This window comes from Psammomys obesus, unplaced genomic scaffold, assembly GCF_907164565.1.
Source record: "Psammomys obesus unplaced genomic scaffold, mPsaObe1.curated_primary_1811, whole genome shotgun sequence".
NCBI lineage: Eukaryota > Metazoa > Chordata > Mammalia > Rodentia > Muridae > Psammomys > Psammomys obesus.
The window spans coordinates 22,920,537-22,945,684 of NW_026585797.1; the positions used below are offsets into that span (position 1 = coordinate 22,920,537).

The window sequence follows — 25,148 nt, forward strand, 5'->3', positions numbered from 1 at the left end:
GATGAACAATATTTGTAAAGATGGTATGGATTGCTTCTCTGTGTACACTTTTTACCCCTTTTCTTCACATACATACTCATATAGAATCACTTTTATTCATTAAATGAAGTGCTTAACACTTTCTGACACAGAGTTGATATTCATATTTCTTAAAAATTATAAACAAACAAAACCTCAGGGGCTAGAGAGACAGCTTAATGAATAAAAACTTTCTTTGTGTAAGCATTAAGATATGAGCTCAGATCACCTTCAAGGTAAAACCTGGCGTAGCTGTGACAGGCAAAACCTGTGACACTAGGTAGTACAGTTGGGGACAGAGACAGCAGGATCATTGGGGCTTGCTGGCTGCTGCTTAGATTCAAAATCAGTGAGAAACTCTTTCACCAAAGAATACGGTGGAGTGGGGGAGAACAGGACACCTGATGTCCTCCTTTGGTCTCCGTGCTGTCACAGGAGCACTTAGCTTTTCCCATACATACACGTACATACATCACACAAGTACATATCACACATCCACAGATGGACAAACACACAGAGAGACGGAGAGAGAAATCTTCAACAAATCCTACCCCCATTCAGTATCTTTTTTTTTTTTCCAGCTTTAAATATATTGCTTGTACCCAGCCTGCAGTAAATTCTGTCAGTTCTTTCATTTACTGGAGTTAGAAAGGTTTTTGTGGTTCCATCTCAATGACAGAGAAGGTGCAGGTGACTCTAGTTCAGAACTGTCATAGTCTCCTCTTTCCCGCCTGCTCGGCCACTTCCGTTTTTCCTCTTAGCCCCACTAAACTTGCTGGTGAATGAGGAGGAGTTGTTTTGGAGTTAGTGATCAGAATTTAGTAATTCAAAAAGATTATTATACCTTCGAGCAAGGAAGAAAAATAGGTTAGTTGTTTCCTAGGACTTCATTTAATCTTTTTGTTATATGAAGGTCAGTTGTGCTCCTTAAATATAGACTTGAATATTTTTAAAATTTATGTTTTATATATATATATGTATATATATAATTATATACATATAAGTATTTGTGTCTGTGTGTAACGTGTGTGCAGGGGTTGCGTATGTACATGCATGTGTGTGAAGGTCAGAGGGCAACTTGTGGGAGTTGGCTCTCTCCTTCCATTAGGTGGTCCTGGGCTCTAGCTCAGGTTTTCAGCATTGGAGGCAGGCTGCTTTTACCTGCAAAGATATCGTGCTAGCCCAGGTTAGATCCAAGAAAAAAGTTTTATTAGTTTTTATTTTACATATATGGGTGTTTTGACTGTGAGTATGTCCGTACCCACAGAGGCCAAAGAAGGCATTGGCTTTCCTTGAACTGGAGTTATAGGCAGTTGTTAGCCACTATGTGGGTACTAGGAATTGAACCTTGAACCCAGGTGCTCTGTAAAGGAATCCAGTGCTCGTAATCACTGAGCTAACTCTAGAATTTGAATGCACGTACATTAACATTTCTCCTCTTCCCTGATTTTGACAGGGAGCAGCATTAGTACTGCTGTCCTGTACTTAGGTTTGTATTTGCAGTGATCGTGGCGCATATATTGCATCTTTCTCAAGATGAGTACTTTCCTGCTTCTTTTCTAATACATCCCACTTGGCTGTCCTGAAAGACAGGCTTCATTACCCTTGACTGACAGATGATGTACCTCTACGGTATAATGGAGAAATGATTGTTTCAAGACTTTATTTATTTATTTTTTTTGGACAGAGATGACGCCAAAATTAAACTGGTTGGTTTTCATTCCATTTATGTTGTAGAGAACAATGATACGTTTTAAAAGGCCTTTATTTTCTCCTTAAGATTTAACATTTTACCAAGAGAAATAGAATCTGTATTGGCTTGTTAGGCCACTGACAAAGGAAGAGAATTCAATTTCACAGAGCTTAGAAACTGTTTTGTGTTAGTCTTTTACATGGTGTTCATTAATAAAACTACAGCGGGGAATTTCTGAGGGTTTTCGAACCATCAGGGGCATCTGAAAAGTGGTACAGTCATGGTCAGGCCAAAAGGAAATACTGCCCAGGTCTCAATCTCTGTCTTCACCAGCATCCTTGAACATTTCAAATATTTGTTTTTTTCTCCTTTAAATGAACCAGTTTTTGATTTTTAAAGTAAAAGTCATATGTCAAAATCAAATGATTTCTCATGTCCCTAAAAGACCGTAGACACGCCTCAGCACATGTTCAAGAAAGACACTGTGAGGTGATGGCCTTGAATAACTTTCTTCCTATTTCCAATGATCAATGAAAGACAATTTCAAGAAGTGGAGGATGCATGCTAACTTGTCCATAGATTCCTTTTGTTGGCAAAATAAATACCATTTACTGCCTGTATTACTTATCCTTAAAATTTTAATTAAAAAAAAAAAAAAGATACAGGGAGTATTTTTTTTTTTTTTTTTTGAGTACTACTTTCGTTTGTAGTTAAAGAAAATTGAATGTTTCTATTTTGGAGACTAGAAATATATAATTCTCATGGAAATCAAGCTTCTTTAGTTTATTCTCTGTGGACATCTGGCATAACGGGATAATATTTTAAACACCTTTGTGGCAGCAAGATGTGACATCGAGAAGAGGTATATATGAGGATGATTTACCTCTCTCACAGTGGTTAGCCCAGAATATTCTCCCTCTCCTGAGCTGCGTCCTGAGGAGCTGCATCATTATGGTGGTGGAGGACAGAATGGATAAGAGTCTCGCTTCTTTTCCTAAATCTGAACTTTTGTTCAGACCATAGCCATGTCTCAGATGTTGGAACTTTCTCAAATGTCAGTGATTTTGATTTCTGTGCTCACTGATTCCTGACCCGTTTTTGGTGGTGTCTGTATTTGAAGAGTAGGGTGTTGCCATCTCCAAGATGCGCTGTTGAGGAGGTGCTCACACATGCAGAATACATTACGCAGCAGTAGCCAATGAGAATGGTTCAATCCCATTTCTGGATTTACTCCCAGAAAGTGTTCAAACTTTGTATGACTTTGGCCTAGGAATATAACACCCCCTGTGGTATGCTTGCCATGCAAGCATTGAGGTGTGAGTTGGAGCCCTGGAACCCATATAAAAATGCTGGGCATTGTTGGCCATGTTTGTTTGTAACCATCGCTCAGGGGAGAAGGAGACCAGTAGATCCCTGGGACCTTCTTACCAGCCCCCCCATTTCTAATAAGGACACCTCTAGACCAGTTGGAAATCCTGTCTCATAAAACCAGATGGATGGCTCCCTGGATCCCTGAGATTATCCTGTGGCTTGTGCGTGCTCTTTCACACACACACACACACACACACACACACACACACACACACACACACATATGGAGCATACGTTCATCGATTGTAAACATAAAAATTCCTTTCTTACGTGTAGAGACCAGTAGACTGTTTTACCCATTCTCCTACACTCAGTTTGCTTTTCAATTCTTCAAGTAATACTTCCCTTTTTTTTTTCCTTTTTTTATGAATAGCTTTTGTATTAATAAATTCATAATAAACTCTTTCCTACCTTTCTTCTATTCTGAGGTGAATGACAGTAGTTGAACAATACCTATAATGCCTGCTTTAGGATGGAGGGTGATTGGCTAGAATGCATGAGTGAGTAGTGCTCGTTTTGCTGACTCAGGCCTCATATGTTGTGCTTTTCACCTCCTGCTCTAACATCTTTTGTTTAGTGTGGATCTGCAGTTGTTTGTGCGTTTAGCTCAAGCATCCTAACGCATCCGAAGTTAGTGTAATTCCAGAGACTATGTGATGAGAGAAGGTTTCCTAGACGGGAAGACAGGAAGCAGTATCGGTGGACATGGCACAAGAAACATGTTTCCCTTGGCAGTTGGCAAGGTTGGCTTGATGGCAGGGGTTCATTCCATGCTTAGACTTGCAGGTGGTGCTGACCTTAAGATATGCTCTGTTTATTGCAACTGCACTGGGGCAGATAATTTTGCCCTTGTGTACTTTGTCAAGCAGTTAAAAATGCAGCCACGGATTGGAGAGATGGCTTGCTCAGCAGTTAACAATGCTTACAGCTTTTCCAAAAGATCTGGGTTTGTTTCCCTGCATTCATGTTTTGCTAACTCATAAATGCCTATACTTGAATTAGAGGTGTGTGCCAATACCACCTTCTTAGAGCTGTTATTCTTACAGTGCTAACCTGCAGGGATTATTACTCTTAAGTATCCCAAATTATTTTTGGAGCCTTAATATTCTAGAAAACTTTGAATTACTAGTAATAATACTACAAATAATAGAATGTTCTAAAGTTAATAACTTAAATGTATTTAAGATAATCTAATTAGTTGGCAAACATTCACATTTGTTTGAGTTTGTGTTAGCTTAAAGGATATTCTGTCACAGCTTGAAGCAGAAGGGAAGGTTTTAGAGGAGAGCACATAGAACAACGGAACCATGAACTTATTTATTATAAGTTATTTATAATAACTCAAGTCCTAGTTGGTATCATTCTTTCTTTCTATCAGAGATTTTTCTCAGCTCCAGAATTTGCACATTTGAAGTTGAAAGACTCATTCACAATAACTTCCACAAACACCTCAGAAAATAATTTTTATTGAGTAGGGTTTCATGTTTTCCAGTATTTCACTCAGGATCACACTAGGAAGTTTAGTAGTCCTTCTAAACAGTGAAGCACTGGCGAGGATTTAGTGTTAGAAAAACTAGAAAAACTTGAGGACATAGACTAGTGGTTCGCATCCTTCATAATGCTGTAACCCTTTAATACATTTCCTCGTGTTTTGGTGACTCCCAATGATAAAATTATTTTTGTTGCTGTGTCATAACTGTAATTTTGCTACTGTTATGAACCATAATCAATATCTGATACACAATATATCTGATATGTGACCCCTATGAAAAGGTCTTTTGACACTGGCAAAGGGGTTGTGACCCACAGGTTGAGAACCACTGATGTAATCTAAAATGACGTTCCACTGTGTAATGAATTAATAGTCAGTATTCATTTGTGCAGAGTGCAGCTTAACTGCCGAAGTCTGTGAGGAAATGTGACGACTGCTATTTTTCTCAGGTCTGGAAACACCGAATCAGGACTTCTTAAACTGCTTCATGCCCACAGGGAATTAACAGAGCATGCTCTTTTGTACATTGTGCGGTTCTAAAGGTAGAAGCAATAATGCTTTCACATTTACTGGGTCTCCTTGGATGAAGGGACTCGGTAAAGAAACTGTTGTTGTGTGACGGAGCCTGAGAGAAATGGCCACCATTAAGCAAGTCCGGAAGCCCTGTATGCTTTTGAAGCTTGTGTGATGAGCTCTAAGGCTTGCCTCTCTCAAGTGGCTGTGAAGTGTTAGCTGCATGTACAGTGAGATAAAGGACTGAGGTACAGTTTTTACTTGGGCAAAATAACTTGTTCAAGACAAAATTCTAGCTACTGAAAGCATGGATTCTTTTTTTTTAATTAAATTTTTTTATATTAATTATAGTTTATTCACTTTGTATCCCAGCTGTAGCCCCTCCCTCATTTCCTCTCAATCCCACCCTCCCGCCCTCATCTCCTCCCATGGCCCTCTCCAAGTCCAAGGATAGAGGAGGTCCACCTTCCCTTCCATCTGCCCCTAGCTTATCAGGTATCATCAGAACTGGCTGCATTGTCCTCTTCTGTGGCCTGGCAAGGCTGCTCCCCATCAGGGGGAGGAGGTCAAAGAGCTAGCCACTGAGTTCATGTCAGAGACAGTCCCTGTTCCCCTTTCTAGGGAACCCACTTGGATACTGAGCTGCCATGGGCTACATCTAAGCAGAGGTTCTAGGTTATATCCATGAATGATCCTTGGTTGGAGTAGAAGTCTCAGAAAGACCCCTGTGCTCAGATATTTTGGTTCTGTTGTTCTCCTTGTGGAGCTCTTGTGCACTCCTGGTCTTTCTATCTCCCCCTTCTTTCATAAGATTCCCTTCACTCTGCCCAAAGTTTGGTCATGAGTCTCAGTATCTGCTTTGATACACTGCTGGGTGGAATCTTTCAGAGGGAAGGCATGGATTGTTGTTGCAAGTCATCTGAACAAATCTATTGTCATACAATTACATTTTGCAGCCTTCCTTTGCTCTGGTCCTTGATACCAGGCATCTCTCCTTCATCACTCTCCTCTGAGACCATGCACCTCCCCCAATCTCACCTACCTCTGCTACTTTTCATCTCTCCCCACTACCGTTCTTGACACTGCGTCCCTTTTTACTATCTTTCTTTCCCATTTTGCTTTGGAAGTCAATGATTCTGGCAAATTGGACCTTTGGATGTTAGTGCAAATATTCACCATTGGCCACCTAGAAAGATGGGTAAAGCCTAGTCTTCTGGCTGTGCCCTGTATTGCTGGTGCCAGTTTTGCTTGTGCCAAGAAAGGCTGAGGTCCTATGGTGGAATAGGTATAGTTGCCCCATGAGACTTTTTAGAAACCTAAGATGTGTTGAAGTTCCAGTCAGTCCAGCAGGGAAACAGTCGATCACAGTGAATTTGTTTGTTCCCTTCACATTTATGTACTTACTCCCATTTTTAGGTAAAGAAGAATATATTTGTGCTTCTCTATGTTCCCGAAAGCAATTTTAGGAAAAAATTACTGTGAGGAGGATAATCATGATTGTGTTTCAGTCACAATTAGTTCCAATTTTGCCTCCATAGAAACATATGCCTGTTGTCATGTCTTGTAAATTCTTTCATCCCTAGAACACATTGTCTTCCAATTGAATGCTGATCAGAAAGAATGTACAACATGCTCAATGGGGGATTTCGGTTTTGTGTTTGAGGAGATAAATCAGTAAATGGCTTCTTCCATTCAGGGTGTATTTCACTGGGGACAGAAGGTGAACATGCTTGTGGTTCCCAAACTAGTTATGTGTGCTTGTGAGTTCAAGGTTAAAAGTTTTTTATCTAGTTCTAGACAGAATCTGCTGCGAGGTCTCAGAAGTCACCCAAGTTGTTAATAGTTTTAGTAATAGTTAATGGTTTTATCATTTTGGTAAGAAATTGGCTATGAGATTTGAAGTTATAAAATATATTCCTATAACTGTCATCTCTACACCCTTTGTGGCATTTCTGACACTTGTGATTGGCAAAATTATCATTCTCAATCAGTTTGCTACATTCTGTGTTCTATTACTTGCATTAGTTTGGTAAAAAGTAAATTTGTCTACATATTTTATTTATAATATATTTATAGCTCCTTTACATTTAAAATCATTTTACTTTATTGTCATCATTTGTGCATGTGTGTGTGTATGTGTGTGGTAAATGTGTATGTTCATATGTATATGTCTGCCTGACTTTGCCTATGGAGGGCAGAGGTTGATTTCATGAGTCTTTATCCATCATATTCCTTTTCATTGTTTGAGGCAGGGTCTTTCACTGAACTATAGTTCACTGTTTTGACCTGGCCAACAAGCAATCAGGATCTTTTTGTCTTCATCCCTGCAACCCTGCTCCTAGTTTTGGTTTCAAAATTATGCATACATGTGTCCAGTTTTAGGACACATGACTGTTTAGGATCCCAGCTCGGGTCCTCATGCTTGCACAACAAATCCTTACCCACTGAGCCATCTCCTCAGCCATGAAATGTTTTCAAAAATAAAAACCAACCCATAATAATATTACAGAAAATCTGTCTGTTTATCTGTCAGTTTCTGTCTCTCTCTGTGTGTGCATGTGTAGATGACAGATATATTACTGCCAAGATAGTCCCTCTGTTGTCAAAACATACTCATATACCCAACCTTCATCTTCTCTGAAATGTCTCAACAGAATACATGCCCATTTCCATATAGATAATATTTTTGTTTTTGTTTGCTATTTTATTTATTTATTCATTTATTCATTTGCGATATGAGTTCATGACCAAAAGCATCCAGAGGAGGAAAGGTTTGTTTCAGTTTTGAATTCCAGGTAAGAGACCTGGGAATCTCAGAATAGGAACTTGATGCAGGAAAGGAAACAGAAGCTCTGGAGAAACAGTGCTTACTTACTTTCTCCAAATAACTTGCTACCTTCTTATAAGACCCAGGGCCATCTGCCTAGGTGTTGTGCCACCCAGAGGGGGGGGTGTACCAACCTGCATCAATCAAGAAAATGTCCTCCAGACTTGCTGCCAGTCAGTCTTATGAGGCATTTTCCTAAGATTACCTCTCCCTGCTTGTCTAGGTTTGTGTTGAATTGACAACAGCCAGTTAGCACACACAGAAAGAAGTAAACAAACAAACAACCCCCTAAAAAAAAAAAACAACAAAACCCAGCTTTTCCATTAACTTATGGTATGTGTAGGTAGCCTAGTCCCCATCCTTCACAGCACTTGCAGCAATTTTGTCCGGGAGGCTACCAGAACATGGGAGGAGGCGAGGCAGGGACCTCTTCTGTAGTGTGGAGAGCACTGATACACTGCGATACCCTTTTGGGCTTAACCTGGACACTCTTGCCTTCAGGCAACAGTGGCTCTCCATTGGAGCGCTCCTAGAATAAATTTTTGTCATTCTTTAGGCTCTCTAATTTCCTTTAATTGGAGGTTCCTCTCCCTTCCTGAATTTGCTGTAATGAAGCCTATTTACACAGAAGAACAGGCATTGTCCTTTCCCCCTAGACTTCATCTTCCCTTGCTGCACATGGCTCAGAGCATGAGAATAGGATGCTGAAACAAGAAGTAGATGCCGGGACAAGAATGAAAGCTGTGAGCTTTGGGTACCCACACTCCATTGCGTATCTCCATGGCGTTGGCTCCTCCTCTGCAGGTCTCTGCTGCCTGTGTTCTTAGGTATCATCTACTTCCCACACCAAATACCACTGTTCCATCCCTCAGAGGCTTCAGCTGTTTCCCTGTCTGCTTTGGGAGCCACCACACCCTGCCTCTTAGCCAGATGGAAGGCAGAACAACTGTCCAACATGTGAATCTCCACTTCCAGCTCACTGAGCTCAACGCTTTTCATGTCTCCTTTTATGACTCTTGAGGTGAAGATGAATCACCTTTATCTTTGCCTGAGAGAACTGTATGTTTGGGCATGCCCTGCCTCTCTGTCTTACACACCTACCTATTGTCCAGTGTACTGGAGTTGCTCCATGTTAGTTGCACAAAGAGGTTTCAGTTGCCTAAAGTGGACTTTCTTCTCTGAAGTTGACTGATCGCTCTCAATTGTCCTGCTCAGCTCATAATTTAAGCGTTGCTTTCAGAGGGTGCCCATCAGACACTCTCTGAGAGGTCACGTTTATCTTTGGTATGATCTCACAGTCATGCCAGCCTGTCCTGCCCATAGGTTATTCTAGTCTGATTTTCCTGTATTTGTGTACGATATGATTACTTAAGAAATGCATCTTGCTTGTGGAAGATGCCTTCTGAAGAAAACGCACCACAGTGCCATTTGCAATCATGCTGAAAATTTACTAGATTTTTTTCCATGCAATTTAAAAATATTTAAATTATATTACTGTGTAATTTAAATCTCCCATCTTCTTTGATAGACAGTGTAATATGATGCTAAGGGAGATTGTTGAAGTATTAGGATTAGGTTTAGTGTGAGTAGGTTACTTAAACTTAAAAGATGTAAACCTTGCATCTTTCACGTTTTTAAAAACCATTTTAAAATTTCCTTATTTTCTTTTATGTATATTAATTGTTTTACCTGCATATATGTTTATGCACCATGTGTTTGCCTGATGCCTATGGAGTTCAGAAGAGGGCATCTGATTCTCTGGAACAGGAGTTCGTAGCCACCATGTGGGTGATGAAAACTCAACCCAGGCCCTCCGTAAGAGCAACAAGTGCTTTTAACCACTGCGTCGTCTCTCCGGCCATGTGTATTTAAATTTTTTACATAAATTTTATTCTGTGTGTGTGTTATGTGTATACGTATGTGTATGCGCACCCTTGTACCACAACATGTACCTGGAGTCAGAGGACAACTTGCAGAAGTTGGTTCTCTCCTTTTACCACTTGGGTCTCCAGAATTGAACTCGGCTCCCCAGGATTGGCAGTAGGCGTCTTTATCTTCTGAGCCAGCTCATTGGCTGTGTTTGCTCTTTTGTGTTTCATACTTAACATATTCAGCATCACACTCCTACACACTCCAATGGCTTATATATGAAATTTTTTTTGGTATCTTCAGCTGTTCCTTTAATTAACATGAGCCTGACATCTTCATTTCCTTTGATGAAGAATCATCCACGTGTAGGTCACTGTGCAAAAAGACGTAATGGGAGGCATTAACCTTTAAGTATCTCACCACTGCATTTGGAAAATTCTTCCTTGTCTCAATAAAAGGTAGAAAGTGTGTAATTTCTTTCTTACCTGAAAATGTATGTAATTGGATATTCGAATTCATGGAGAACACAAGAATGGCGCTCCCTTTTCCTTAAGGGGAAGAAAGACCATACAAGGCTTCCATGCAAAAATAGGGTGTGGCAAATGCAGTGGACATGGGGCTTAAATCATGGTCACTGTGATCTGGGAGTTCTTTCAGGTGACATGTGGCAAATAAAGTCTGGGAGGTTGATGAGTTTTAATTGCCAGATAGACTTCATTGTCCTTACCTGGGTGCCTGGCTTCCAGAGCCTTCCCTCAGCTTACAGAATCTTTGGCTGATTTCTGGTGAGTCCATGTCACTACTGTGTGAGCAACCCTGTCTGCCTGGCTGTGGAGGTCAGCCGCTGCCTGTCTGAAAATTCTATTTTTTTTTTTTTTAAATCACACAATTTTTGGGAGATACTGTGTGATGGAACTACTTAGAAGAAAATATTGAAGGTCTCTCTCTTTGTAGTTATTCCGGACAGATATTTGATCTTATTCTTTGTGCCTGAGATATTTTTACTTAGTTTATGCATAAGAATGGCTCCTGGAAGTATGTATCTAGAGTACATTGAACGATGTGAAAAAAATCAAAATTTGAAACCAAAATTTGCCAGACCCATCCTTCCTTCCATAGAAGAAAGACCACTGTCTTGGGGACAGCTAAGGGGACACCTGGGCCTGATTACTGGCCACAGACCCAACCATTGCTTGTTTTGGTGGCAGCAATTTTCTATTTTAGTTTCTACAGTACACCCCAGAGGGAAGCTTTAAAAAAGCTGTGTGGGAACCGAAAGTCCACAGTTTCTCAATGTTTGCACTCACCCGTTGAGCCCCAAGTCAGTATGGATGAAATCAGAACACAGTCATTAGAGCACCAGATGGACAGAGAAAGCTTCCGTATGAGGGGGAGGGGATCACCAGCGTGCTGCCTTCTCGGTTATGTTCAGAAGGAATGCTTGCTCTGAGTAGTCACTGTTTGAATAGAGGTAGTGGAAGAAACCATTTCTTGAATAGCAGGCATATTAGCCGGTTGGGCCTTTGCTTAGCCAGTCCTGATTTTCATCACTGAACAGCTTCGCCTTCGTGGGTCCTACCCCTCTTCACGTTTACAGAATAATAGATCGACCACACTAGTAGTGTAACTTGTCCCAGAGGCCAGTGGTGTGCTTCTTTACTGTGCTTCTCTGAGGCAATGGGCGCCACTCATTCTACTAGCCTTGCCTTAAGTTAGTGGAGACTTACAGAACTATGGGGGAAATCTTGGGTCCCACCCCTTTCTCTTACGTGTGTGCTATGCATATGTGCTTGTATGGATGTGTGTGTGTGTGTGTGTGTGTGTGTGCGCGCGCATATGGAGGCCATGTGAAGACACTTGGGTGTCTTGCTCAGTCACTATTGTATTTTTTTTGAGGTAGGGTCTCTCATTAAACCTGGAGCTCACAAATTTGGCTTGGCTCCCAGACTCTGTCTGTGTGCAACCCCATCCTTTACCCGCCGCACTGGGGTTAGAGACGTGCACTGCCACCCCTGGCTTTTAGGCGCATGCCCTGATTCTGAATTCAGGCCCTCATACTGACTATACCATCTCCTTAGGTATCCTTTGGGGGAATATATGTGTATATATATCTTACAGGTGGTAACACTCATCTCTTTGGCATTTGTGTTCATTGTGACCTTAGTTCCCTTTCCTCTGTTTACACAACTTATGGAGCCTTTTGGGGGCAGAGTTTCTTTGCATGTTAAAGTGTAAGATTTTTTTTTTTTTTTTTTTTTGCTTCGTTTCTAATTTGGACTCTCTTTAAGTTGTCTATACTCAACCTTTCATTTCTTCTCATTTGTTCTCTTCTCCTTCCCTTTATTTCTTATTCACCTGTGTTAGGCCTGCTAAGACAGGATGGTTGATCTTAGCAAGTGAACAAAATCTTGGTTTAGACAAACTTTGCAAATAAAAAAACTTTCATCCTAATGTTCCTAATTCTGTAATCTTCACTATGATATGGCTCTTTTATTCTTTTCTATTTAATATGATACATGATAAACAGGCAGACATTGGGATGGGGAATGACTCGGCCTGTTAATTTGGGTGTATGATCTATCAGACCCTGAGTTCTTAATGTATTCTCTATCGTCTGTCTGTCTATCTCTCTAAAAATCTATCTATCATCTATCTGTCTGTCTATCTATATTCTATCTGTATGTCGTCTATCTATCATCTGTCTGTCGGACAATCTATCTATCTACTATCAATCATGTGTCAGACAGTCTATATATCTATCAATCAGTCATCTATCATCTATTTATCATCCATCTGGGTATCTAATTCATCTATCTGTCGGTCTTTCTGTCATCTCTGTGTCTGTCTGTCTGTCTGTCTTTGGGTAGTGGTGGGGTGTCAGTGCATGTGTACACGCATATTTGCATGTGTGTAGATGCAAGTGCTTGGCCTTGTACACATTTGGAGACCAGAAGTGACACCAGAAACCTTCCTCCATAAGGTAAAGACCTTATTTGAGGTAGAGTCTCTCATTTGAATCCAGAGCTCTCTGACATGGATGGGCTAGCCTAGCTATCCACCTTGATTTAGGCATCTACCATCTCTGCTTTCCAAGGCTAGAATTCCACATCCAACTTTTATAAAATTGCCTTCTGGAGATGTGAGTGTTTGTCCTCAACTTGCTCAGCAAGTGCTGTGACCCTGGTCTAGCTTTTGAGTCTTGAGTACTTGAATCCTTAACATCTTCTGAAACAGGAATTTCTTTCATTAGGACAGTGATGAAGAAAATGCTATTTTTAACTGACCCTTTTATGAATTGTATTCCATTATGATTAACAATTTTTGTTCATTGAATTAAGAAAGGAAGGAACTTCTCAGTTTGCTTAGTTAACTCTGCTTCTGTAACCTCATTAGTCTCGAATCTGAACGCTCAGTTGGGAAACAGTTCAACGCGAGCTCCTCTGACAGATCATTACCTGCCTCTGACTTACTCAGGAGCAGTTATCATCATTACAACAGTTATAATTGAGTAGCCAGCAGTGGTTGTTAGTTTTTCTTCTAGTACCTCAGAATTGAGTTTTTGTGCCTTCGGACATAAAGTGTCTGCTTAGTAGAGGATGTTGACTTTAGAGATAACATTTCTGGGTGGACAGTGGAGAAGCAGCAGGCTCTCATTTTCTGACCTGCAGCTCTGGCTTTCATTATGAACGATGATGAGCTATGTCACACTGACAGGCTAGAATTGCTGGTCTGATCTTTACACAGTCACTTGCCAGGGACTGCATGATGCAAAGCCTTCCTTTCCTTGTGCATTCTATGCTGGTTTCAGTGAAAAGGCAAACAGCAATTCCAAAGCTCTCTGCAGGACAAAGACTCTCCTTAGGTAATGTGCTGTAATTATTCCCTCTCAAGTTGCTTTTCCTGTTAGCAGCTCCTTCTTGAAACATCTCGGTACCCCATCACATGAAAGTGGTGCCAGTTGTAGAGCCAAAGGAGAGAGGCAGGGTCACAGAGATGGGAGAAGTCTTAGAGCAGGAGTTTTAAATTTTCAGTGAATTTTTTTTAACATTGGTGTTGTGTGTATATGTGTCTCAGAACAGAGCATCAGGAAGATGCAGAGATTGGAGAGAAAAAAGGAGCAGTTCAGAGGAGAAGAAAGAGCTGGCAAGGAGCATTAACAGGATGGCATCAAACAAGATTGTGGAGGGAAGGACCAAGAGAAGCAGAAAGATATGGGAAGGGGGCTGGGACGGGAGGACAGAGCTGTGAGGGGAAGGACTGAAAAAGGCTGTGGTAAGTGACAGGACTGAAGTTTATAAGTATTCCACTGTTTAACACTGTCATCTCTGCTGTAACCTTTGAGAATGTTCTTCTCACACATTTCTGGTTTGATTCTTCATACTGTGTAGAACAGAAGGGAATGAATATGTGCAAAGACAACATTTGCAAGGACATTTTCATTATCTCACTCAGCCACTCAACAGGGACTGCATCTTTCAGTTCTCCCTGCCAGCCTCAGGGTGAGGCACTTCCAAGACAGGGGAGTTGAGGCAGGAGCAGGTTAAGTGATTTGCATAGGTAAATGGTTGTGTAAAAGCACAGAAAACTGAAGTCTTCCTAAGAGAGCAAAGTGGATAACTCACTTAAGTTAGTAAGCACATGACCTATGACCTTAACCACTATAGTATTCATTAGCTTTGGTTTTCTATGCCATGCAGAGGAGCATGAAGGAAACCACTGATCAAGTTTAGAAAATGTTTCTTTTTTTTTAACTTTTTTAAATTTTTTATTAATTACACTTTATTCATTTTGTATCACCCCATAAGCCCCTCCCTCCTCCCCTCTCGATCCCACCCTCCCTCCCCTTTCTGCATGCATGCCCCTCCCCAAGTCTACTGATAGGGGAGATTCTCCTCTCCTTTCTGATCTTAGTCTATCAGTTCTCATCAAAAGTGGCTGCATTGTCCTCTTCTGTGGCCTGGTAAGGCTGCTCCCTGCTCAGGGGGTGGTGATCAAAGAGCAGGCCAATCAGATTATGTCAGAGGCAGTTCCTCTTCCCATTACTAGGTAATCTTTTTCTGTACTCACCCTCTCTCCTCCCCTCCCTTTATTTGCCCTGCCTTCTTTCTCTTACTGTCTCCCTACCTGCTCTTCTCTCTTCCTGCTTCTTTACTGTCCTATGAAAACTTTCCTAGTTGATCTGTGAAATCAAGGTATTTTTCCGGTTTCAAATGTAAATGCAGAGGCCTTCTTTGGGCACCCAGAGGAATTTTACCTGTGAGAGTATTATTGAAGCAGTTAGGATACCTCAAGGCAGGAGAGGAAACCTGAATACTGGAAGATTGGAGGTGGCAGACCTTGAAATTTTCCATGGTGTAATTTTTAGTCCTCTTGTTGGAATTTGAAGTACTAGTTGCCTTTTGTATCCAGATATTTTATAACCTATGTCTTATTTTATCTGTAGAAATAAACTGTGTGATATAGTGGGAAAGATTCATTACAAGTGAAATATTAGAATGCACAAGCTTGGAAAAATCACCAATAGGCCATGTTCTTGGTACATAAAAATGAAGGTTCTGATGCCAGTCTTTCCAACAGTGGAGTCATTTGGAGGAATTCATGAGACTGAGATAAATGTCATTACAAATCCCCCTCCGCCATAAAAACAATTATGTTTAATTTTTTCTTTATTTTTTTTTTCTTGTGTTTGGTTAAGCTCCCCAGTTTTTAATAGTCCCCCTGGCAGGGGCCGAGTTAGTGGACAGAAGTGGTTTCTGATATTAGAACGCTTCTCAGAGAAGTCACAGTGGTAGACAAGTGCCTAAATTTGTCATATATGGCAATTCGGATGCATTCTGAATTCTCTAGACTTTGTTATGGACTTTTGGGTGGACAGTGTAATTCCAACTTCTCTCAGAGCTTTTCGATCAGGTAAGCAAATCAGTTAAGTTCATCAAGAGACACTGGAAGTTAGGGGTTTAACAAAACCTGGTTTGTTAACACTTAGAAGGGGCCAGTGTCTCATCAGAGGCAGGAAGGTTATCTCCAGTAGGTGGTGGTTTACCCAAAGCCTAGTGATAAAGAGACAAGCCATCCCAAAGTGTGAAGTCCAATCCAAAGAAAATCCAGTTTGGAAAGAGTGAGGTCCAGGGCATGGTGGCACGTGCCTGTAATCCCAGTGCTTAGGGAGGCAGAGGCAGGTGGATCACTGTGAGTTCAGGGCCAGCCTGTTCTATAAAGTGAGTTTCAGTACAGCCAATGTTATACAGAGAAACCCTTTCTTGTAAAACAAAACAAAACAAAAACAAACAAAAAAGAGTGAGGCAAGCACCATCCCATCCCATCCCATCCCATCCCACCCCATCTCATGCATTTCTTTAGAACAGAGGGAATCCCATTGTATGTGGAGAAGGTTAAAGGGCATGGGCCAAGATTCTAGAAGAGAACAAGTGTGATCCTGTTAAAACCATCAGTGAAAGTGTTTAGATTTCATTCTTACTGTCACTCGAGGAGAAGGAGAAGCTAAGTGTAAGTTTAAGAGCTGGGGGGTGGGGGGCAGTCAGAAATAGTGTAAGGATGCTAGCGTGGAAATCATGAAACCATTATGATGCCATTCTCGTCTAGTTGTTGTCCTTAGGATCAGAGTCTGGTAAATGTAGTGAAGAAAGCAAAAGGAATTGGTGGTAAAATTCATGATAAAGTTAGGGAAATGGGGAAAATCAGTGTCACTAATGATGTCTTAGTTTTACTCCCTGGTCTATAATGTCTCCACATAGTTAGGTGAAAGAGGTGATAAGGAAAGAGGCCTATAAAGAAATGAAAAGATTAAAAAAGAAAAGAAGTAAAAAGATGTAAAATCTTACTATAGGTAGTCTGTTTTCTTTGCCTTCAAGTCATAGGGGATAGATAGTAACAAATACATAGAAAGATTAATTTTCAAATAAAGAAAAAGGATCATCAAACTCTGGCTAAACTGACTTCCATTTTCACTCCGAACTCCAATGCTCCTTTGTGTGTGTTCATGTGTTCATGTGTGCATGTGTATTTCTGTGTGCATGGGACACACTCATGTGAGGGCAGTGTTCAGAGGCCAGATGACAATGTCCACTGTCCCGCTCTATCACTCTCTACCTTAATTCTACCAACAGAAGGTTACCCTGGCTGGGCAGTAAGCCCCAGCCATCGTGATGTCTCCTTGCCCCCATCAGTGGGATTGCGGTTACACCGGAAGCTATGCTTAGCTCTTTTCATATGGGTGCTGGGGTGAAGCCTCGCTTTCACATATCAAGCACTTTTATTAATTCTGGCCTGATATCATGCTGTTTGCTTCCTAACCTGCCTGGGCACGAAACTATTACCAAATGTTGTCCTTAGTTTTTTGCATACCAGATTTCCAGCATTTATTTTCTTTATATGGGGAAAAATCTAACTGAATGCTGCAAAGTGACTTTTCACTACATTGGTGCCTCGTAGCTGTTCAGACAGTCTTAAAGAATACACAAAAATATGTGCCTTACTGGAAAGGAAAACTACTTATTTTTCTCTATTTCCCTCTTCACAGTAACAATCTGAGTTTCTGATGGTGTGCTCCTAGAATGGAAGAAGTCCCTTTGTGGTGGTGGTTTAACTTACCTGTCATTTTGAGTATGCCTGTGTATTTGGTTAAAAGTTTTCCCAGGTGTGCCAGTGTCTACATGGGCTTTGCCCTTGAAATGATAGACTGAAGAAAGCTGATTCGTGTAAGCCCCACCCAGCGCACTGAGGATCTGAATAGAATGAAAGAGAACAGATTACTCTGGGCCTCTGGAGCTGGGACACCTGTCTTGCCTTCACACTTCAATTAGATGGGAAGGCACACTCTCTACTCCCTCGGCTCTTAGTCTCAGTCTAGACAGGCATTTCTGCTGTCGACTCACCTTTATAGACCTTCAGACTCAAGATAGTGCTGCACTCTAGGTCTTCTGGCCTAAACTTCTAGTAAACTTTATAAAACTCACGTAAGCCTATTTTCAAGTCTTTCTTTTCTCACTGGATATAATGAGATGTAGTATAAGGGGTGTGTGTGTGTGTGTGTGTGTGTGTGTATGTGTGTATCTTTTCATCTCTTTTGTGTCCCTCTGGAGATAGTTAAAATAGCCTTTTGTTCATACAGAACTACAGAAACATTTAGCTTGTTTGATTTTTAATCTTTAGATGCCCAGCACTTTGTTTATAAGTTTTATTCCTTAGTGATCTTTCTGTACCACGTGGACTGAATGAATGCATATAGACTCAAGGTAGCATCAGTGATTTCTTGATGGAGCAGGAGGAACGAAGAACTGTGCAAGTATTTAAAGATATCCCATTCTGTGCATATGGCTCAGGGTTCACTCCATAAGACTCCCAGAACAGACCCTTTTAGCAGACTCATGAGGTCCAATTAATTTCCCAGGAGCACTACATGTTTTTGCTAACTCTCATTTTCTCATGGGTATATCTAGTCAGATTGCAGGAAGATATAAAAATAAGAATCTGAGTGGCTATTATTAAGTCCAATGTTAGTATTTGAAAAAAGTAGAAACAGTGCCCGATATCTTTGATAAAATTAGTTATTTTTCATACAAAAATGATGGGGCTGTGGTTAAACAAATTAGTAATTATTTTCCAGGTGTTATTTTATTTACTTTGTGGTTGAACTGTTTGTTTGGAGACTCAACTCGGTAGAAGAAAGTGCCTGCCTGTCTAGTCCAGGGCCGTGAGTGTAATATCCGGCATGAAAGCAAGGTCGAACAGATACATTATTCTCAGTGTTAGTTTCCTGTGTGGCCACAGCCCTCAACCCTCAACCCTCCTAATGGTCTAACCCTTTAATACAACAGCCATAACATTATTTTTGTTGCTACATCATAATTGCAATTTTGCTGCTGTTATGAATCACAATGTCACTAGTTTTGGAGAGAGAGGCTTGCCGAAGGTGTCTTGATACACAGATTGAAAACTGCTGTTATATAGTGTTGACAGAACTTAGAAATTGATCCACTGTTCATAATTGATTAAATTGTGCATTCCTGTCCACGTTGTGTGACTGCAAGTCAGAGGAAAACTGGGTGGAGTTTGTTTTCCTCCGTCCATCCTTGTGTGGGCTCTGGGAACTGAAGGTTAGTCTTCAGGCTTGTGTGGCAAGGTCTTTTACCCACTGAGCCAGGTAACCTCAGTACATTGACAGTGTATATGCACCCTGAAACGAAAACACTGAGGAGCCATACTTAAAGCAGGACTTTTATATACATGTGTTACTATATGGAGCAGTGTGACTCTAATAAAAACTGTTAGGTTCACACCTTCAAACCTTGTATTATTCCATCAAGATTTTGTTTCTCAGAACGGCCTAAATCAATTCCAAATACAGGTTTGATTTTATTGTTTTTACAGTGTGGGGCATGACCACCTTGTCATCCAGTCAGTCACCAAAACAATCAATTATAGGTATTATTTAAAACATTTCAATGAATACCATGTGCTTCTACATGTACACTTGTTGGGTTTGCCCATATCAGTAGTTTATGGCTCCAGAATTCCACCCGTATGGTTTGTTATCTCTCCTGTGGCTCATTTCTCATTCATAGTTGGCATGGCGCTTTCCTCAGGAGAAGGCAGAGACTAGACTTTTTGAATCAGGGAAGTGACCCCTTTCCTGCGAGAACAGGCTCCTCTTCTTTTTCTCTTGTGGACGCTGCACAGCTGGTTGTGCTATGTGGAAGAAACCCCGAGTGACTCAGTAGCTTCCAGCCGAAAGTGTGGCCTGGTCGCCACCTGTGGCATCTCTCTTTGCTGGTGCCCACTTCACTTTGGCATTCTGAATGCCCCACATCTCACATTCTCTTTCACAGTGATTTTCCTTGCTTCTTTTGCAGCTGTGGACCCAGTCCAGCCCAAGGAGCTCATCCAAACCTTCTTTAAGAAAAGCTGAGCTAAATAGTCATCTCTCCCTTTCCCCACTGACCCCCACCCCCACGGTCACTAGGTTATTCTAAGGTTCTTTGTGGAATGTTGGAAAGATCTTATCTTCTCATGTGTATTATTTTCTACATTTTGTACCATGTGACTTCACCCTTAGGATAGATTGGTCATGCGAGAGAATGCTATCTTTTTTTTTAATGGAATAGATTTGTGTGTTTGTGTGCATATGTGTGCAGGTGTGCATGCAAATGCACACACGTGTCAGCCAGAGCACAGCTAGTAGTAGTCAGTCTTCTATTTCCACCTTATGAGTTCTGCCGTTGAACTCAGGTCATCAGGCTTGTAGGGAGCACCTTTGCTTTCTGTGCTATGTTGTTGCTTCTCCTTATTATTACTGTCTTGAAGGAGGGAGGCCCTTAGAAAGAATCCCCATGGCACTTAATTAAAATGTCCATAAAAACACCACATATATAATTAAGCACTAGAATAAAAAAAAAATGCAGAAACCATGAGCCTGTTCTGGGAGAGAAAGTATTTTCTGTGAAGAGAAAAAAATTCTCGATAGGCGTGTCATAGTAGGAAAGGGGATCTGTGTAAGGAGTGAAGGGGTAAATGATCCAAGCACTTTGAGCCAAGAAGTTGCAAATATGTGGCTTCTAAGTTTATCCCTTAATTTTTAAGGAATCATAAGTATTGTGAATAACCAGCTAGTGAAATAACTATGTTGGCATACCAAAGTCTAAAAGTATATATACCATTTCATATATACACAGAAGAGTTTTGGGTAAGGCATGGGAGGAATTTGTATCTTTCTTCTCAGTGTGATAATCACAAGTAGTGATAACGTTAAAAGTGTAACTTAAAGGTAAAATGTTCTTAATATAGGTCCATTGATATAGCGCACCTATGCATTAGACAGTGTTGTTTGTGAATAAAAGACTTGCTTTTTTGTGGCAGTGAGGACCTTTTAAGTAGCCAGTAGCTTGTGTTAAATATCTATTACTCTTTGATTCATGATGATGGCATTTATGGCTTCTTTTAAAAGATTCAGAACATGTAAATAGGCGAAAATGTCAAGACAGTTTCTGCTCCACTGTTACTACACTCAGCATTTGGCTCTGTGTCTTTTATTTTTCCAGTCTCAGTGTTCATGTGTGAGTGTGTAAAAGTAAATGTGCATGGAAGAAGTTACTTATAAATGTGCTTTATAAAATAATTTCAAAGATGCTCGCTATGGTGGCTTGGTTCCCATGGCAGCATGTTGAAGGGTGGGGCTTGGGAACATGTCTGGACTATGAGAGCTTTGATTGATTGGTCCCTTGATGTCCTTGTTGTGTGAATTATTTTGGGGTAGGGCCAGGTTAGGGTGGGGTTTACGGACAGTGTTCTCTTAGACATGTATTTTGTTCTTGGTCTCAGTCAGCAATAGCTCTTTTATACTCTTTCTGCCAAAGGTGGTGACACCAAGAGGAATGAAACCTTTGAAACCATGAGCCAAAATAAATCTTTCCTCCCTTTAGTTGATCTTCATAGGTGTTTTGTCACAGGGTTGGCAGATCTATTATTTTATATCCTGCATACTTTCACCCACTATAATACGAATACCTACCAAAGTCTGATTTAAATGATATTCTTAATGACCACATCATTGTTAATCAAACTCATTGTCCAAAACTATTAATTGTATATTATTGAATATTTAGAATTCTTTTTTTTCTATTCTAATCAATATGAGATGTTACCTTTTCAGTTGCATCTTTGTTCATTTATATATGCCTTTTTCTAGTGCACATTTGTTAATTTTGAGTTAGTGGGCACATATGTCTTTCAAGATTTTCCTTCTTATTGCTGGATTATTCTCCAAAAAGTTGCACTACTTAAAAATAATGCAAACTCGTAAGTTTTAGTGCTTTTCCTCCAGTGACGAATTGGAGAACTCTTTGCTCATGCAACCATGAAGAATATTAACCCCACATTAAAAAGTTACAATTAGAGAAACATTACCAGATATGTGTGACTTGACAATATTACTCCTTCAGATATCTGAGCTTTCATAAAACACTACTGAACACTTAACTTGAAACTGAAGGAACCATAAAACAGTAAATAAGTTTTGATTTTTTTAACACCAATAGTGAGGGATGTAGGTATGTAAAATTTTCAGACTGTAAGTATAGAGGGCCAATTGTTCCCAGAGATTGTGGAAGCAGTCTTTGGAAGTTGGTAAGAACACTTTGTTGGCTACATTTAGGTTGTTGGAGGAAAGTCTGTGTTCCAGGCTCAGCTAGACTGCAGCCAGCTGTGTAAATTGCCACTGTATCAAGTCAATAGATGGGGCATGCAGTTGTTTCTGCTCGTTTCCTCCTTCGCAGAACTGCTCAGTATGTGCATTATTAATGCATAGAACTCAGCCAACGGGGCCATGTAGGGCTCCGTGTAAATAAGACTATTTATCCCAACCATTCCACAGAAGTGAGTTATCAGCACTAATTTTCTTCATTATTTAACCTGTGTTGAGTGCCACTAAAATGCTGAAATAGTTAGGCTAAGCTTTTATTTCATGACTTTTCGTCTTTCTAATGATCAAATTGGTACAGACTAATGATGAGTAGCGTTTGTTCACTCCATTCCTTTAATAAGAAAATGGTTGTAGCTTAAAATGCAAATGGCTGAAAATTGCTAAATGGTCTTAATGGTAAATATAATGCACTTTAAAAATGTGACACAAAGCGTATTTTACTCCAAACTTTATTTTATGATAGAAGAAAATTACTATTAGGAAGCTAATAAGTCTTTTGAGTTCTGCATTTTGAAATTGGTAGTCAGAAGCTAAACTTGTAGAAATAGATACATAATTTACTTGTAAAATGCTCTATCAGTGGAGAAACAGGCCAGCAATGATGTATAGCTTTTCTAGGATCTCAGGCCTGGTCATTTGCATTTGTCTAATGCAAATTGGTGAATCAGAAAGACAGTTTGAGAACTTAGTTATTGATGTTAAGAAAGTGAGAATAGCCATGAATAAAACATTCTTTTTCCAAAAATTAGGTAGGGATCCAGGATATCCTGGATTTTCTTTTCTTTTTTCTTTTTTTTCCTTTTTGTTAAATGTTTTCAAGAATACACAGATGATTTTTTTTTTATTCTATTAATGTACTGTCTGTGAGAATCAAGTTAAAAAGTAACTTCAGCTTATAAGAGAACATGAACACTGGGAAACACAAGTAAACAATAACAGGAATTACTATTAATATAGTATGTGTATTCTGTACTTGACTGTACTGAAGAACTAGAAAACATTGTCATAAAGCTGGGGATCACGAAGGTCCTCTCCAGTGGGAATTGTACAGGCTGGAAATTTGATTTCTTATATAGTTGAAGCCTTTCTTTCTGAGATGTTTTGAACTCCAGCTTGTATATTAATCGAGATATGTAGACCCGTAGTCATTGAGCTTTTAGTATATCATTGTGTAAGCTATATATCAGAATAGAATAGAGAAGATTAGTTCTGCATTTCAGGGAGAGAGGGCAAGAAAAGTTCCTCAGTCAAAGTGCCTTCATGCTTGGTTTTGAAGCTTTAGAAGAGCATGGTGGTCATTGCAGATTGGGTTCAGAGTTAATGTCAATGAGCTGACATTTTGAGACCGTAGTGCATCAACTATGTATTAGAGTCAGCTTTAGAAAAGCTGTGCTTTAGAGCCAGCAGGTTGGCTCAGTGGGTAAAAGAGCTTGATACCTGGTGTGAGACCTGACCCTGATTTCTAGGTCCCATGTACTGGAAGGAGAATACTGACTCCCTCAAGTGCCTTCTGACTTCACCCACGTGCCCTGGCATACATGTACCTACATGTACAGACACAAAAATTTTTAAAATGTAAAAAGAAAAGTTGAATAGTAGCCCTCATACTCACTCTACAAAGTATTCTCACCCCATGACTTGTTTTTCTCAGTAGTTAGAAACTGAAAAAAGGCATGTGACTTGAAAAAACAAAAATGTTGGTATTTGAAGTTGGAAGATACTTCACTTCCCGCAGTCTTCCATTTCTCTGCCTTAACATTCTTGTTGAGGGAGAAAGAAAAAGAAGAAAGTATTTTCTGTGCATATCAGACCAATAAGTTTATCAGTTTTATTTTTCAGAAACTTGCAGTTTGGTAGGACTGGAAAAATTTTAGAGAGTTTGAACTAGAATCGGGCTCCTGCTGGTCTACCATATTACGCCAAGTCAGTAATGATGCCTCAGTTTTCTAAGTTATAAAACAGGTTTAATTACAACCTGTAGAGAAGAATCAATTCGTGTGTCTAGTCTGTGCAAAGATAGTAAGAAATGGATTCACATAATATCTTGGCTGATATTTTTTTACAGTCAACATTAAATTTTAAAATTTAATGTTTTCATGGTGTAGTATCTGTTTATAGTTGTAGGCTCTCTTTGGCTCATCAGCTTTCTTAGCTCTGTTATTTGTAATGTCATTTCAGGTTCCTATATGGTTGTGGACTCCTCAAATCATGATCCTGGAGAAAAAGCCCGACTTCAGCTGCCTACTATGAAGGAGAATGACACTCACTGCATTGATTTCAGCTATCTGTTATACAGCCAGAAGGGGTTGAACCCTGGCACTTTGAACATCCTAGTTAGGGTGAATAAAGGACCACTTGCAAATCCAATTTGGAATGTGACTGGACACACGGGTAGAGACTGGCTTCGGGCTGAGCTAGCAGTGAGCACCTTTTGGCCCAATGAATACCAGGTAACTGTCTGGGATTTTGTGGCTTGTGCTTTCATGGACTGGGTCTCTTTATATGTGGAAAATATAGATATAAATACTGGTCCTGCAGTGGTAGGGCCCCTCTTTCTTGTTTCTCAACTCCTCATTCTTGAGGAGGAGTTTGAATACGTTGCTGCAGAACCTTCTAAGTAGAGAAAATATTTTCATGCATAGAAAACAGTTTGTTGTCTGCTTGGCAGAGGGCTACTTACTTCTGATTTTGATGCACATATTTCTATGTCTCTGTGCAGGAAGAAATAGTTTTGTTTTTTTTTTTTTCCCATTAGACTGCAGTATTCTGACTGGATTGGCTTACTGATTTCCTGACAATAACATTTTAGAAATGAACAGGAGATAAGAGTTTTGTGAAATATGCTGTCTTGAGGTGGTAGCATTTGATTCTTCTTCTTAATGGAATATTTAAAAAAAAAATCAAACAAAAAAGATAGGTTGTCTATAAAAGCCTTTGGAAGATTTTTCTTGGAAGGCTTCATCTGATTATGATTAGAAGACAGGATAAGTAATGTTAATTCCCACTTTAGTGTCCTGTGATTGAGTTTAGGAAAGAAGTCCACGTACCAGCTTGAAGACATCACACAGGCTTTCAGGCTTAATGCCTATAAATACATGATCTTTTGTAAGAACTCAGAGCTTATGTTAGATGTGAAGTTTAAACCTTT

At 40.1% G+C, this 25,148-nt stretch overlaps 1 protein-coding gene across 6 annotated transcripts in view; it reads left to right on the forward strand.

Annotated features, from left to right (window-relative positions):
- Ptprk (protein tyrosine phosphatase receptor type K) overlaps window positions 1–25,148 on the forward strand; it is a 519,217-nt gene that overhangs the window by 166,350 nt on the left and 327,719 nt on the right. For all 6 annotated transcript variants that reach the window (XM_055599324.1, XM_055599319.1, XM_055599321.1 and 3 more), the window contains exon 3: window positions 24,179–24,450. In XM_055599324.1, coding sequence (XP_055455299.1) covers window positions 24,179–24,450 — 272 coding nt within the window. The remainder of the gene's footprint in view (window positions 1–24,178; window positions 24,451–25,148) is intronic.